General features: G+C 40.8%; 1 protein-coding gene across 2 annotated transcripts in view; it reads right to left on the bottom strand.

The window, feature by feature from the left end:
• Positions 1-436: 436 nt before the first annotated feature.
• WNT7B (Wnt family member 7B) overlaps positions 437-17800 on the bottom strand; it is a 95246-nt gene continuing 77882 nt past the window's right edge. For both annotated transcript variants that reach the window (XM_050900741.1, XM_050900731.1), the window contains exons 3-4: positions 12083-12354; positions 437-916 (exon numbers count right to left, since the gene is read on the bottom strand). In XM_050900741.1, the coding sequence (XP_050756698.1) occupies positions 437-916; positions 12083-12354 (752 nt within the window). The remainder of the gene's footprint in view (positions 917-12082; positions 12355-17800) is intronic.

Here is a 17800-nt window from a genome sequence, read left to right as displayed (position 1 = left end):
TATTTGCACAGGGCTCGTGGTTTTGTTGTCGTAAAATAGGAGAAAGTGTCTTTTCCTTTTAAATTTCATGGGAGCTGCAATGCAATCAGCTTCTCTGATATGTATAACTTAAAACACTTACTAGGAGAACTCTACAACACCCAGATTGTAGTTAAAAAAAAAAAACAACAAACAAAAGAGGGAGAAAGTTTCATGTGGTTGTCAACGTCACCTTAATCCTGTTGCCCTTGTTTCCAAAGCAGTTACAACAGCCAGCCAGCCAAAATGCATCATCCTTAGAAGTGTAAGTAGTGGGGAGGGAGTGGTTGTAGTGATGATGGTTGTTGGGTTTTTTTCCCAAAGAAGTTTAGATGTGCAAAATGATGCTGTCGTTGTTTGTTGTACTCCACTTTCTTCACTCGTGGTGATTTGTTCTGTTCGTTTGCCCACGATGCCATTATTTGCAGGTGAACACCTCTGTCCGCTCGCTACACGTGTTGCACTTCACAAAGCAGCACCAGTGGAATTTGCAATTACACTGCCACACCTTGGTGTACTGGTGTGTGTTGTACCCTCTTCCACAGCACATCATATCACACCCATCTGCATTGGGAGAGGTACGGTTGCAGAGTCGTCCCTGGGTGCCAACGCTCCCCGTGGAAGCATCTTCCTCACAGTAGTTGGGTGACTTTTCGATATACACTAAATCCGTTTCCATGGGTTTCTGGTAACTCTTAATCTGCTTGATCTTCAGGAAGGTTGGCTGTCTTAGTCTGCTGGCTCGTACCACCTCCACTTGCACTGCAGCATTGTATTTCTCTTTCAAAATATATCCAATCTCTCTGAATTTAGGAAGCGTGGTCCAGCAGGTCTTAGTTGTACAGGAACCTGAAACTCCGTGACACTTGCACTCCAGTTTCATTCTCTCTTCGAGAACCTATGTGTACAGACATTTGCATATTGTTACTGCAGGAAAACACTATTGCAAGCTTGCCTAAATCTTAGTCTGTTTAGTTCATATGAATATTCACTACTGCTGGTTGAAATTTTTCGAATGCATGCTTATAAATCTTCTCACCTCCCAGAAGAATGCTTGTAACACATTCTGTTTTACATGGCACCTGGTCGGAAATGCAGTGTTTTGTCATTTTATTAGAAAACATTCACATTCTGTTTCCAAATATTGGAGAATATTTACTTAAATTTCAGAAGACATGTCTTTAGAGCCAAAGTAATTCAAGGGACTCTGGTGACTTAAAAAATTTTTTTCAAACCATTTTCATTTTGAAAACAGAAAAAAAAAATGTTTTTTTAGAGTGTTGTAAGATTCAGAATATTTACTCTTAATAGCTTTAAGTAATGTTCAAAGAATGTTTGAAAAACTTTGACCAGCTTTAATATCACAGAACAATATATGCTGTGTGGCTGAATAGGCATTCATGTTCACTGCATAATTAAAAGTTTTGCCTATACCAGCAGTGGTAACACCAGCATACCTATTAACTATTCAACTCACAGAGCATACCATCTCCTTCAAAAGCAGCACTCCTTGCAGTATTTAGCCCAACTATCAAGCAAATCATCAGCCACAAATGCATTTTTTAAAACCAGGGCAACGATTGCACAACATTAGAGGAAATAAAATCCACTGAAGGGTCCTGCTCAGCTGTGAGCCAAAGAGAAATGGGAGAATTTATTATTGCTATTACTGAAGGAGGTTAATCTAAAGGAGGCTAATCCAGTGTCAGATGGTCCCTAGAAGGGACCCAAACTGGTGGGTGCTTGGGCTCATGCTCCGCTCCCGACCTTCTGCCTCCGCAGCAGCTGAGCCATGCCAGGGATGGCACATCCTTCCTTCCCCAGGCATGGGTGTATGCCTGGGGGAAGGCAAGCAGATGCCCTCCCGGTCCGTATGCACGGTGGAGGGGAAACCAGCTTCACGGAAGCGCCTCTCTGTTTTTCTGCCCTCACGCTACCACTTAAGCCTGACCACAATTACACCCACAGTCATCATTAGCTTATGAAAATCAAGGCCTAAGAACAAAGCAAACTGATCTTCCCCCTTTGCAATGGGATGCTAACAAAGAAATATGAGCTACCGAGCTTGTCTTAAAGCATTACTGATGCTGCAGACCATCTCCTGTAGTGGTTTCGTTGCAGATCCCAGAACATGACTGAAATGGGCAAAGGATAAAAGGGCCGAAATCTGAGTACAATGGCATAATGAAGTAGAAGGGAAGTAAAAAATGCTTACTGCTTAAGAAACCGGCCTTAAAATAAAAGCTGTACAGATCTGGTTACCCCTGCAAATAGAGGGCACCCTCCTGAGTTGTTCGAGTTTCACTTAAATTGTATGTTTTATTTATTCCCAAATTTCTGGGGTTTCAATATTAAAGAGAATATTTGGTTTTGATTCTGCCTTGCCAACATACAGTAGCAAGTACAAGATAGTTGAGCATCCTGTTCAAAAATACCTTAGACCTTCTGGAACCACAGGCTTTTCCCAGGTCAAGGTCAAGTTAGCATATCAGAGGCAGAAAAGGTGATTCCCAGAAAGGTTTACTGGGTAAGGGAAGAAGTTCCTCCAGCTGCAACTACTCTAAAAAAGAAAATCAGCAAGGCTGTGATGAGCTGCTTTTTGTGGACCCTGGAAAGGCCACTGACAAACTGTATCACCTTCCTGTCTTCCCTACGGAAAAAAGAGAAAACTTGCCACCTTCTGCTGCAGTGGCAATATTTCAGTGGCGGTGAGTAGAGGAACGCCTTATGAAATACTCCAGAGTCTTTCAGGGGTCTCCAGGGTCTCCTCTGTGTCTACTTCGTGCCTGTGCAGAAGGATGTGGTTTTTCAAAGACGCCCAAACAAGATTCCAATCCCGTTCCACAAATCTGGGTTAAAATAATCTATTGGTATTTAGATGTGCATGTAGATAGGTATAAAAGTGCTCATAAGTTTTGCTTGATATTGCTGAAATACATTTTTTTGAAACTAGCTTGTTTCTGCAGCTTTCTCAACCACTGGTCAACATGCAGTTGCAGCCACAAGAACTGCAGCAAAATCCATGATAAAAAGTGGAGGGAGGGAACCTTCTCTACACCTTCACCAAAGAGCACTACGATCTAAGGACTTCGAGGAAAGCATTACCAATGGGATGGATCTGCCACACCTGATTCATGCTCCTCTTCTCCCTAAGTAGTAAATCTTGGTGAAGAGTACATGTTTTGTCATGTTCTGCACATGTTTCTGATGTCTGTTTTTTGATTAAAAAGGCCAAGTCAGTAACTTGCTCAGAGGGTGGGAGGAGGTGAAGCTTGTGAGGCTCCTTATTCTTGTGTGGGCTCAACACTCTGGACACTGTTCCAGGGAGCCTCCGTCTCTGTCATTGATGTGCTTCCCTGATACAACAGAAAGTGTCATTGTTCCTGAAAGTCAAAGACATCACCCATTCTGGTGTCCTAGATGATATCTTTGTATATGTATATTTATATAAGGATGTGTGTATGTATATATATGTTTGCCAGTGTGTGTGTATTTGGTTGAGATGCTGCCATTTATATACAGCGCTGCCTAGCACCCTCTGTAGTACAATCTCCAGCAACTTTATCCTAAGTCTTGCTTTCTTTTTTTGTTTTTGTCTTTCTGAAGGTCTAGTTTCATGAGTCATTTTGCTGAACAGAAATCTGATTTCACTGCTGTATTTTTTCAGAAGTTCTCACTGTTTATGATGGTGGAAGAACTTGCAAATGCAAGCCATGCAGGCTCAAAAAAGCAGAAGTTTCAAAAAGTATTAATTCATGCTCCTGAAGCCAATCTCGCAGGTTTTTTTATTTTTTTGGAGGCTTCTCTCATGAATGTGGAATGCTTGGGGTTACAACACTGAGCGCAGGCCCAATCATCAGGTAGTTAAATTCCTGAATGCTATAATTTGTGTGCCCACAGTCAGCTGTGGGTATAAAATTGTGCCCAAAAACTTGGAGGTCAGGGAATACAAGGTCCAAACTAAGCAGATTCTAAGCAACATTTTTTTTGCCTCTTTCCACCCAGATGCTGCGGAGCGTTCCTCTTTACTGAGAAGCCAGCATGCTCCAGCTTTCCCAGAGGTATGTCTGTCTGCGTGGTATCTCGAGCAGCTTCCCACTTGCCAGCAAGGTGCTGCTGGACCCGGCAAAGCCGGCAGGATTTGACCCTGTTTGCTCAATGCTGTGAAAGAAGAGCGACTAACGTTTTTCTTCCTAAATGTCCCCCCAGCTCAGTTTTCCCCAGCAAAATTCCCATCACAGCTTTGACCCTGAGCCTTAAAGGTACTTATTTACTCAAATCTAATACACTGTGCCAAGCTAGGTGCCAGATTAAAGATTGAAAATCATTAGCTCGTACGACCCACTCTCTCAGCAGTTTCATTTGTCATATGTCAGCGCCTCGTATCTAATCTTGAATGGTTTACAGCAAGATCTACCTCCCAGAGCAAATTCCCATCGTTGGACTGTGCTGCCTCAGACTAATCATAGGAACATTCCTTAGGTCCCTTTTCCACACATAGGCCCACTCCCACCCCAATATGATCTTGCCAAGTAAAATTTTCTAACTACTGCTACTTTGTTAAATGAATTGTGAAATATAATGTTAAAGCTTTCTTATCCCACATATTTTTATACCTATATAAATCATACACTGAAAATGAAATTTGAGGGTTGTCCGCTGCCAGTTAAGTAGAAAAAGGCTTGCGAAGACTGAAATAAGACAAAATGATATGCATGAAAAGAAAATCATTTTTTCAAGTTCCATATCTAGACCCGACTGCATAACATCAGATACAGTTTCTGTACATATTAAAAATCCTATCTGGATAAAATATGTAAAAACAATAGTAACATTTTGTGTGTGTTTGTTTTGGCTTGCTTTTTCTGGTTTGTGTTTTTCTTAGTGGAAATGCACATTTTTGGACCAGATGTTGAATGTAACAAAATCCATATTACTTTTTGACTGCAGCATCAAAAAGAAATAGAAGACTTTAGGAGTTTTCCCCCATCGAATATGCAAGTGATGAACTTTTGTTTTGGGTAATAACAGTACCAAAAGAGATGGATCCTGGTCACAAGATGTCACCACCCCTTTGATACTCATGTGGCTGCAGCCACGAGAGCTGATGGCTTGCCGATGATGTGTGGGCACTGGCTAACCTTAGTCACAGCACAGTCTGGGGTCCACCACTGCTGACAAAATGCTGATCTCATGGACCCATCTGGGAAACAAGGTTGGGTTTGTCTGGGTTTGGTTTTAAACTCGCATAGCCAGGGATGTAACTAACATTACTAGGGTGTAATGCTACTCCTCTAATACAAATATTCTGAAAATATTCTTCATTAATAGCAGATCACAGAGCCCAAAATTGAGCAGTTCATGCCGTGTCTCCTCGGGTTGTGCCCAGCCGTATGAAGAGAAGACATGGAGCCAGCAGGAGAGGAATACGGGTGCTTCAGCTGCATATTTTTCTTTCTGCTCCTCTGTAAGGCTGTTCCATCAAGCATCAAAACAGTATTTATACTCTGTGGGATGGGAGATGAGGAACGGAGTTACTGTGCTTACTCCTTCTCTTGTCACATCCCTATTTTTCTTATTGTTTTGTTCGATGGGAGCAGGGAGCCTCTGCTTTGCAGCAGGTCAGTATCCAGCCACAGTGTGAGATGGTTTTTCCCTGGCAGTGGCCAGAGCTCAGCGGGGCTGGGGACCCTCTGAGGTGCCAAGAGGCATCAATTCACCTCCTCCTGCACTTCACCTGCCTCCCTAGGTAAGGCACCCTCTCCCATAGTATCCCCACTGAATGCATTAAAAAAACTGAAGAAGGCCCTCTCCTCTCTTTACCCAAGTTCTCCTCTTGACTAGCAGGAAAATAAGCCTGGGACTTTGGGACCTGCTGCCCATCAGATGAAAGTCCCTACTATTATAACGATGGGCTATAGACCCTAACCCATCTGTGCCTCTTCCCTACCTTCTAGAAGAGAAGAAAATAGCTGCTAAGTTTGAGCAATAAGCTACTGCAATTGGTTAAAACTTTCTATTTTTACAGTGAAATGTTGCAAAAAGCAAAAATTTTGAGAAGCACCCTTCAAATCATCCCCAAACCAAGTGTGATGGCAGTATTTCACTCTCGTTTCTATGGAATGTGCTGTAAAGCTTGACAGTAAAATTTTAAATATCATCTTAAAGGGTTAAAAATATTTCATTGCTGTTTTTATTCTGTCAGGCAGTATAGAGATGTCAGGTTTGAGGGGGTGCAGTAATATTTTACTAGATGGATGATATCTTTCTTGCATACATCTCATGGTATGCATGGGCATGCGCATTTCTAGAATAAAACCATTTAGAAAGTCCTAAAATATTTGGCTATTCCCCCCCTCTAATTTTAAAGTAAAATGTTCAAAAAGTAGGATAGTACCAGATGTAGCTTCTGGCAGTCAACGTTCAGGGTGTGTTTCTGGAAGAAAAAAATAGGCTAGTAAATCCAGCCCGACTGGAAGCAGGAGAACTATCCTCATGAGATTTTGAGCCAAAGCTTGCATATTCAGGACGTATGGATAAGCATTAGTTATCCATCTAACCCACCCAAGCTGTAACACCAAACTTTTTGAAATTGAATTTATATCTGTCTGCAAATCAATTTAAGTGGGAAAGCGGAAAGTACGCCATGAAGCACAACTATCAAAAGCTTTTCTTTCATGAGTGTTCTCACAAGGGATGTGCAGTGAAATAGTTTGCCTCTTTTAGAGAAAGAATCTTTCAGCAAATGATGGACTCAGGGCTGTAAAACCTGGAAAGTCACATTCTTTAAATCGCTGAAATGACTTAGGAAACAAAGTCACGTTTCTAATAATATTTTAGGCTTATAAGAGCATAAAATTAGTTGACTTTCACTTTTGAAACTGGGATTCAGCCTCCACTGTGACTTTGGAGCATTTCATCCACAGGCTTTTTCTGGGCATTGCTTCTAATCTTTATGTCCTGTTAGGTGACAGTGAGGGCAGTCTGCAACATATTAGGGCATGCTGTGCATGTTGCAGAAGTGAGCTTATTAATTTAAATGTTTCATGTGAGGTGAAGTGAGCTAACACTTTCTTACATATTTTATGCACAGACAACACATATAAATATGTATAAATATACATAATTATGTACACACACACACACTCTCAATATATATGTGTGTGTGTGTATGTATATATATAATGAATGGTGACCAACAAATCACCTCATTAGCTGTTCTACAGCCAAAGCATGTCAGCAAAAAAACCCTTCCCAGTACCACAGTCCTGTGGCGCCAGGAACTGTGAGAACGAGCCATGGCTTAGATGGAAATGTTGTCCCAAGTAATTGAATAATCTCTTCTGAAGAGAGTCTGAATTTTTTTTTTTGTCCCCACACTCTTATTGTTTCAAACGTAAAATAAGATGTTGTCATCTTCCAGGCATTCCAAAAAAACAACAAGAAAAACCCATCGACATTACAAAGGAATAAATATTGGGATCGTACCAGGCTGAGTTGCTGGCAGTCAGTGTGATGGGTGTGTTTCTGGAAGGGAAAGAAATAGGCCAGCTTTTTCTCCGCATAACCACAGTCATTGTGTATCGTAAGAGCCTAATTGATTGACAAACTGTTAGAAACATTTCTTTTCTTCTTTTTGGTAAAAGCTGTGATCTGCTACCAATTTGTCAGCTTGTTCTTTTAGCTCCCCCCTTAAAAACAAACAAACAGAAAACCCCATTTTTATAATTGAGATTCCCCATGAGAGCCGGTCATTGTTTTGAAGCTTTCAACAAAAAGTTAAGATTAATGACGTGCATTCCCAGATGTTACTCTTTCTAAGTTCATTTATCCCAGAATAAAGATACTTGTTTCTAAAAATACATGGTATAAAGCTGCCTCATAAAACAGCATCAAAGCTTACTTGGTTTTGCTGGTATTTAATTTTTCATTACTCTATCAAAGTTTTGCCCACAGATCTCTCTGTAATCATTCAGATTTGCAACAAGCCATTCTTTCAGTAACATTTGCGTTAGACTTCTTACACTAGTCTTCCTTTGGGGGCTTGTTTTCATTTACCACACTTGTACTTTCCATCCTGAATCATCGCGGCCATTGAAAAACTGATGGTGAAGTTAGCTACTTCGCTCTTTTACACAGCACGGCGCTGTTTTGCCGCAAAGCATAAATCTTCCATCAGTAGCGTCTCATGTCACCAGGAATTGCTAAGCATTTATTTCTTCCAAATGGCACCGATGGCAAGTTTATTATTTTGTCACTGGTGCTATTCATTACAAATTTATTAGAAACTTCACAAACTTGCCATTAGCTGAAACAATTCTTAGAAATGCAATGCAGAGCCATTAGAGGATGCAATGTGGGGCAATTAGGGGATTCATTCTTTCCACAGTCATCAGAAATTCCCTGAAAAGCCTAAATATCATCTTTTTTCCAAGGAAGTACTTTATCAGAGCGTCGTGCTGAGCATCTCAGCCCCAGACTCAAATTAAAGAGCCCCCAGAACTATTTCCCCCCTCATCTGTTTGCAAAGTTTGTGCAATTATTTATACAGCGTGCTGTTTTTTCCTTAAAGAGAAATTCCTCAGGACTCTATTTTTAACAACAGTGAAATACCAGCAGGGCAGCTTTTGAGAACATCCCTATGAGAGCAAAACATTATAGCCACTGCTATAGTTACAAACGCCTCTGACTCCCAGGCGTGTCTGGGACAAGTGCTGGGAGAGATTGAGGATGGGCAAGATTCCTGCCCCGGCACATGAAAAAGAAGTCTATGCGATGGTGTAAGAGACCATCCAAATAATTGCTCTGGGGGCAAAACTGGTGGCCAGAGTCCCGGATAATGATCCTAGCAATGATCTTCTGGCCACCTGGTAGAGGTCTAGTGAGGTCATCAGGGGCCTTCCATGGACTTCAGAGGAAGTTGCAAATAACTGTAGGTGGGGTTGGGAGCTCTTTGCATCCTTTTTTCCTCATGTTTCTGTCTTAGGAAGCTCTGGGATTTAAGGAGAAGACTAAAATGAAAGTAGCAGATTTATTGGCTACATATTGTAGGAAGCTACAAAAGCATATATTTCCTTTACTGTCTTGGCATTCCCACCCTGAGGTTGAAAAGATTATTTGAGAACTTCTGAAGCAACAAAGAAGTAAAAAAATAATCTGAGTTGCCTGTGGTCTCCTTCTTACCTTTTATTCCTATTCATAACAAGGGAAAAATAGCCTTACTTTGGTCCTTAATAATAGCAGCCATGAACCAGAAGCTTGGCTCCAAACTGTTTCCAAATTTCAAGACAAGTGGCATGCAGATCAGCAGGATGGTACTGACAGAGTCTTACTCAGAGAGGTATGAGCTTTTCCCAGTTGTGTTGTGAGATTTTTGGAAGGGAAAAGGAGGAGGATGGAGATTCAGTGTTATGCTTCAGCAAGTGTCCAGACATAAATGCATTTATTTCTGACTTGAGTGTGAATAAGGACCATGTGGAGTATGTCAGAATTACATCCACACATAAGCAAAATCTGCTGGTTTCAGATGTTGTGTCAGGCTCACAATCCAATCCAGGTTTACCCAGGACCCCCCAAACTGTGAAATTTCTGGTGAATGTAGGTCAGATTTCAGGTTTGCCTGGATTCTCAGAAGGCACTTGTGATTTCACATTGAAATTGCACAAAACTCTGTGGCTGCTTTTGTAAAGGTTCAACCCAGAAACAAAGAAAACCTATCCTAGTTTCCAGAGTTTTGTTCTAACCTTAAGTTTCAGTCAGTCTCGAATTCAGAATGTCTAATTATACAAACAGCAGATGATCTCAGATGAACCAAAATCACTAAGTATTATATACTGTACAACTTTGCATATTCATTTCATGGGAATGTATGTCATAACAGCAACATTATTTCTAAACATGACCCCCAAACCATCTTTTATATGAGCACATTCCTCGGGATTTGATGGATTGTACTTAAAAACAAAAACAAAAAGCTACACCAAATCCTTTCAGACATCCTTAGCTTTTGAAAGCAATATGATGCATTAATGATTACAATGAATATATATGGTTATAAATAACTAATGAAAAATGCCAACAACAAAAAAGTGGGTAAATTCCAAAATACTATTTATAAAAAGGTGTATTTGGGAAAAAAAACCTATATTGTCAGTATTTACAAGCCTTTTTATTCCTGTCTCAAAAACATGACAGTGAGTGTTATCATTTGTTTTTGCAAAAACATTTGCAAAAAATTATGTTTTTAGAAATGTTAAAAGAAATGCGTGTGCATGAATGCTGCTACCAGAAATATCTGTAAAAACACACACTTCTTTGGTTTGCTTATGTCCCCCTGCTTATGAAATTCTGATGAAGAGTAAAAATATAATTTGCTTAATAAGAATCAGCAATGTGGTCTAGTGGTTACTGGGCTATATTTAGAACTGGGGGACCTGGGATCAGTGCCTGGCTCAGATACTGAGCCGCCTTCTGTCCTTGGGCAAGGGACTTCACTGTTCTCCGTCTATGCATCCGCTTTTGCTCTTTTGTCCCTTTTTCACATCTAGTCTGTAACATGTTCAAAACAAGACATGCATCAGCATCTCCATGGCAGTGGCACAGTGCCCACCACAGAGAGTTGCCAGTTTAAGCAGGGATGGTAATGCATCTAGCAGTAATAAATGCTCCCTTGCAAGTTTAACATGTGGCTTCCATCTTCTTTTGCATCCAAACACAATGCATGACCCCGAGGTGAAACACCCAGGCTAAGAGAAGTGATCCGACCTGGAGCTGGTCTTCCAAGCTGCTGGTCTTCCAAGAGCAGCTCATACAGCAGTATGAGGTGCTCTTACACCCGTGGCAGCAAGTTTTGGGAAAAAAGATTGTGCCCCTCTTAAGGATGCTTCTCTGTCTGGCTCTTCAGTCAGCTGTCTCCTTCACATCTGGAGACCTCAGTATCAATCATCATTCAAGTATTGATCCTGTCTCTACACTTGAGATTACGCCCCATAACTGGTCTCTTTCACCACGCTGAATTTATATAGTACTTCCATCCCAACGGATAACTGCCCATACACCACCTTCAGTTTCAGTGCACAGCCAACTGCAATCTCCAGGAGGTTTTGTTGCACGGACTGAGTGTTAAAAAGTAAAATACAGGCAGTAAGACAATGGTAGTGCTTCTGTCACCACCAATTCAAGCATCTTTGCCCACCTCAGCAGCTAATGCTTGGTGTAGGACTGAAAGCACACACTGTTTTAGAGGACAAAATTTCAGTCTAACTTTGGGGGCATCTCCTACAACACTGGAGGGTAGAAGCAGCATTTTTTTACCTGGGGGAAAACACTTTGAAGGATCCTTTGAAGGAGAGTAAAATCTCTCCCGAGGTAGGTATATATTATGCAGAAAGATCTGTTATACTTTTTAAAGGGCAAGCTTTGAGAGCTATGAGGATTGTTATTCAATGGACATAAATCAGCATAGCTCCATGATGTTTATTGTTTCCATTGCAAGCAACTCAGTCATGGTTATAGACATGAAACTCTTTCTTCTTCCAAAGTGACACTACAAACTTAGCTGTTCATAGCCCACCAGTGAGAAACGGACAGTTGTGCATTTGCTATGAAGTGTGTACTTCATTAGAGCTGTGGTCAAAGAAGTGTTTTGGTTTTGGATGGAATAAATAGCTGCAAGTGCTGTGGGAGTTCAGCAATGCAGGCACTCAGTCCTGTCCCATCACAAGCCCCGACATCTCTTGCTAGATTTTTGCAAAGGAGTTGAAAAGCAAAGATTTATCGTTATGCCAAACAGCTCCAGCAAAGTCCTCTCTGTTATCAGTGGGACTGGAAAGAAGGCTTAGGAAGCAGAAATGTTTAGGGGAACATCTATAATACATGGCCAGCTCTGAATAAAAAGAAATAGCAACAAAATGTAAACATTAGATGCCATCAGGTAACTTGATGTGGGTGTGGGATAACAGCAGACAGAGGGGCAAGTTCTCGGGGAATGCCTCCTGCCACCAAGCCAGCCTCCCCCCGTCCTCCAGCACACACGTTTCCCCATCCCTCGTCCTTTCTGGAATACCTTTCTTCCAGCCTCATTGTTGTGCAAGTTCATCAGCCTCCGTGCATTCTTTTTGATTTCTCGGGCATCAACAAACCTCCGGGAGAACTCAATGCCGTATCTGATATCCGCAGAGCAGCCTCCCCACTTCCAGCCCTCCTCCTGGTTGTAGTAGCCCTGTTTCTCTCGATCACAGCCACAATTGCTGAGGTTGCCCTGGCTGCAGGCGGCCGTGACGGCGTGTGCAACCCCGGCAGCAGTAATGGCATAGGTGAACGCAGCTTCCCTGCTTCCTGTGGAGAGAAGCCAAAAGCTGATGGGTTGGCAGAAAGGCAGCACTTACTTACTAAAGAAAGCACACACATTATCTACAGCAACGGTGTCAGGCAGCAGTGTGAGAAGGGCATTACTACTAAGTGTGTATTTCTCATTCGTACAGAATTACATACGTATTTAAAATGCTTGGCTCAACTGGGGCATATTACACCAGGTAAGCACCAGCCGTGTGATAGTCCCACCTAACCCCCTTCACCAGAGGGGAATTTGGCAATGAGTCTGGACAGTGGTGAGGTGAGGCAACACGATTTGTTTTTACACTGTCTAGTCAGGTTTGCAAGCTGAACTTTATCTATTTCAGATGAATAATAAGTGAGTCACTGGCAGCAGTGCTCACCGGAAAACAATAGTTCAAAACCAAAAGTGTTCAGACAACATAAAAAATACCAGACCCTTTCAGATATGTGAGAGGGCTAGGACACAAATGAGGAAGATTATTAATCCACCTTTATAAATGTTCCAGTAGCGTCCATTAATGATGCTGAGTGTAAAGTATTGCAAGAGAAGCCTATAGAGACAAGAGCTGGGTAGATTTTGTTTTCTTTCAAGGTAAAGTAGAGGCTACCCCTTTCCCTTGCTGACTTCTCTTGCCTATTAGTTGTGTTGTAACGACCCTTTTCCACTCCCAGTCTGACTCAAACCTCTGCATTACCTTGGCTATTGAGCATACAAGGGATATGGAAGTGGTGTGGCAGCATTATTTCGTCTCCAAAACAAGTGAGATACTGTCATGGAAGCACAGTCTTGTTCAGAAAAAAAGTCTTTTTAGAAAAAAGTTCTTTTTTTTTTCTATGATGCCACTACTTGCCAAGGTTCCTCATTCCCAATTCCATGTTATAGCTGTTGATATTGAGTATACGAAGAGAGGTAAATAAGCCCCGTTTCTTTACTAGACGCTGGTTGGCTGAGGAGTTGCCTGTGGGGTGCACATAAGCAAGGAGATACAGAGGCAGAACGATCGAAAGGGATGCTACAGCCCATTCCTGCTCTCACGTGAGACCACACTCTGTCACTGACTTAATGTAGGGCTGGATCATGGCCCTTGGTGTTTTGCTGTTCTTATTTATAACGTTTCCCTACAAGTTCCCTTCTCAGCACTATCATCATTTTCCTCTGTGTGTTTATCTGGTGATAAACAGACAATCTTGTAATATTGCAGCCAAAGAATAACTGTAAAGAATTTGCAGAAAGTTGCTGAAATGCTTTAATGACCACACACAGAGCTTTAACATCGTTAATGGATTTGGGAAGGAAAAAAAAGAACAAATTTTCCAGAGGAGAAAAAAAACCAAAAAACTTAGAAGCTATTTTTAATTTTTTATTTTAGGATTCGTAGATATCATAACTACTCTGGAATGACCAGTGCACAGTGTGGAGGTTTTTATGTTTTATATTTCTTATTTTCATAGATAGCTTCCTGAAAGGTTACACCACTGCCGGATATGAGAAAGATCCTACAAGAAACAATCATAAACTGGTTTTTGGCACCATTTACTTGTTTCTCCAAAGCAATAAAAAAGAAACTTAAGGTAAGAGAAAAACAAAAGGGTGCTGTGTTCTTCAGGTACCAAGAAGGTTAAACTGACTTGTGTATTATTTGAGTACATTGCGCAACAGAAGGACCGACTTTGCTTTCAGACACAGAAGTGTTTTGTTGGGGTGTACGATGTGTGTAGTCTGGTTCAGTGGTTCCCAAACCGTGGTCCGCAGAACACTGGTGGTCCAGGAGGCCACGGTAAAGGGTTCACAGCTAATCCGCAGAGCCATATTAAACACTGTTTTTAATAGTGTTTTCAATTAAAAGTTTGATGATAACGATGCCTGGTGGTCCGCAAGAAATTCTGAGGGTTGATAGCAATCCAAAAAAGTTTGGGAACCACTGTTCTAGTTCCTAGTGTGTTCTCTAAAAACGCATATCGATATTCACTCTTCTGTTCTTCACCCACCAGCTGAAGTCAAATCTGGGACCCATGTTTTAAAATGTATCCTGTTGACTTGCAGGATTTCTTTCTTCATCTTCTTTTAAAAAAAATCTATTCTTAATCTATAAATTGAAAGATTGGAAATATGAGATGTGATAGAAACTACATGTATAGATATGTTTTCCTTTTCTTCAGGATGCGTGTAAATGAGAATGCAAAATCAGACCCCAGAAAATTTTTTGTTCAGACACCTTTGAAACACATGTAGAAATGCTTATAAAGAAGCAGAAACATATTCCTGTCAGGGAACATAGCAGCTGTGAGCTACAGTTCAGTAGATTTACTCAGAGATTAACCAGAGAGAGGTTGCTTACATTTTATGGTTAAGCTCAATATGTTCCACATGTATCCAGAGTAGAAGGTAAGCCATTTTATCTATGTGTCTGTGACCTATCCGTGAGTTTTCACACGGTGCTTCCCTTGATCAGTTTTGTAAAACTAAAGAATATCCTGTCTTTATCTTCCTTTTGCTCCCCCTTGTTCCCATTATACCCCTGATTACCTTCAGGAATAGAGGAAAACATCTTTCCTTCACCCACTTGAGAGCTATAGCAGTGATGGAATTATCTCAAGTCATGGGATAATACCAAATGGAAACCATATTGACTCTCTGAAGAGATTACTGTTCTGTTTCAATGCAGCTCTAAAATAAGAAGGGCTCAGAAATAAGATCTGGCTTGAAAATCAGATTCCTTTTGCAAGTTAAGTTGTCCTGCTAAGAATTAAGTTTTTTTGGTTTTAGGGTTTTTTAACTAGAGGATGTTCCAAAACTTCCCTTGAACTTCAGTGTAAGCATTACCTCAGCAGTTCTCTAAAGTCCTAGGATCAGTAGAGTCTATCAGAAAATGCTGATGGGGGAGGGAGGGGAACCTCTGTACTCAAATAATGCGTCTGCTGTACACAAAGCTTTCCATTAGCATGTCATCACTTGGAATCAGTTCTAAGGAAGCCTTTGTTAGGCAGCTAAAAATATCTAAGTAATGATTGCTGTGATACCTGAATGGAGAACAATAATCTCATTTTATGGAATTTTCTGAGATTTCAAAAATATTCTTGTTCTGTAACGAAACAGAGACAAGTCTTTCCAGAAATGTTCTTGAAATGGAGAAAGATTATACATATCAGAAGATTTGGGATTTGACCCAACTTTGAAGCTAGATTTTTCTTTTTCCAGTGAATATCCTGGTCACCTAGTTATTTGGCACTATATATGCTCACTATCTGTGTCTCAGAAGAAAAATTCTTGTTTGACTTTTTAATGTTTTCTGTCATGTAAACCAGAATAATTCTGTCGAGATTTTATTTTGGTGGAAAAGACACTTTTTTGTGCAACCTTTGGATTCATCCATTTCCCTCTTCGAAATGCCTGCTTTGGTGTCAAAAACGACAGTTCTGATTTAATTCCCAAAACACAGAATGAATGTTTTCATGAGTAACATGAATGTTACTGTCTGATCTAATAACTGCTGATCTGATAACTGTCTGATCTAATAACTCCAATAGGAGATCACCACCAGTACTAATTGAAATAAAGCCTTTTGTCTTTGGTGAAGGTGCTGAAGGTCACTTCTTGCAATCTGCCAGGCCATGAGAGAAGTCTTGCCTGTGGTCTGCTGGTCTGAGTTACTGCCATTTGCTTGAGTTCATTTGCATTCTAACTAAGGGCTGTATTTTAAAAGTGCTCTAATACCCAGCAATGCAGGCAGTTGCTGCTCAGACAGACAGATATTGGATCATTGCTTTCTAAAATGAGTGATTTCTGGCAGATAAGGTGAGAGGAGCCTATTTATCCATTGTTGGAGTTGTGGAGCAGCCTATAGTTTACCCCTAATTTAGATGTCGTCTCTAACTAAGTTTTAGACTGCTAACTGAGCACTAGACTTAGTATGGTCTGATGTGGAAATTATTACAAGTTCCATAATTGCTGTAGTTTACTACATTCTAGTATGCACATATTCAGCAGCGCATTTTCAGCATGTAACCACAATCAGCTGAGAATCATATATGTTAAATATATATTTTGATCATTCAGCTGTGAGTGCAGGGTTAAAGAATTAACTGTTTCGTAGTTATTAGCAAGGCATCTATTTTTCTGAGTAACTAAATGAGAATATTACTATTCCACACATCATTCTGAAATTTCTTATGTCAGCAGCTAGATGAATAAGAGTACTACTGAATGTCAACCATTAGAACTGTAATTTAACTTTAAGTATTAAACTGTAGAATATACACTGTTTAGCCAGTAATTTGCTAAGTCTTGGATCAACAATGATAGAGAAAAATACTACATGCTGCTGTTAAACAAAAAAAATTCCTCATGTACTTACACCATCTGTAGACACCAGATTGATTATAAGACACAATACAATATAGGTCAGTGGTAAGAAGAAATGAACCACGGCAGAAGTTTGATTTTTTTGCCAAACCTATCCTTTTCAACAAGTCTTCTTTTGCGAGTGAAAGCTGAGGACACAGTGAGTCATTTTTTATAGGCAAAAGACAATAGATACATCTAGATGAGTAAACTAAAACTCAGACAACAGCACCCCAAGTAGGGCTGGATGAAGACTTTTACAGACAAGTTTAGTTCCATTGTAATTTTGTATTTTATTCAACACACTCATTAGCAATTCTCAAGGAAAATAGTACAGGCTTTTCTCTTTGGGTTCAATCCAAGGGCAATACAAGACAGTGAGAGTTTTCTCACTGTCTGGAGCAGATCCTTTCTCTATTTGCATTTTCAGGGTAGTTAATTTTGGGCTTCTTGGTTTATAATCTAAAAGCAGGGATTGGTTTAATTTCTCTGTCCCTCTAATTTACTATACCTGGTGCTGCATGTCAGAACTACAGACCACTGAAATCACTTTGTACAAGCAGAAAAAACACCATAGAAAAGCAGGGCTGGCAGGAACCTCAGGAGGGTCTCTAGTCCATCCCTCAACCCTAACGTAAGCTAATAACACAGTTGCCCTTCACAATAGCTTTTTATTTATCCTGTTCTTAAAGACCTTCAGCGGTGGGGATTCCACAGTCTATTTCAGTGCTTCGGGACCCTTATTGACACATGTTTTACTAATACTAACCTGAAACTGTCTTTCTGAACACAAACCCACTGCTTCTTTCTCTACAGATGCTAAGAACCAATTGCTCCTTTCTGCTAGCAGTAGCCTTTAAATATTTAAAGACTTCCACCCCTTTCTAGACGTTCCATCGTCAGTCCTTGCAGAGCAGTTTCAGGAGCTCTGATCATTGCCCCTGCTCTCCCCAGGCTCTCCCAACGGGCTGGCCTGTGCCTTGCAGTGCAGTGCTGGAGATGTGACAGGGAGCTCCAGCTGAGGCCTTGCCTGCTCGGGGCTGGAGCAGAAGGAGCACTTCATGTGTCTCGCATGCTACACTCCTGTTTACTCATGCCAGCATG

The sequence above is a fragment of the Gymnogyps californianus genome, chromosome 1 (genome assembly GCF_018139145.2).
Source record: "Gymnogyps californianus isolate 813 chromosome 1, ASM1813914v2, whole genome shotgun sequence".
Classification (NCBI taxonomy): domain Eukaryota; kingdom Metazoa; phylum Chordata; class Aves; order Accipitriformes; family Cathartidae; genus Gymnogyps; species Gymnogyps californianus.
Note: the sequence above shows the minus strand (reverse complement) of the source record. Positions and strands in the feature narration are given on the sequence as shown.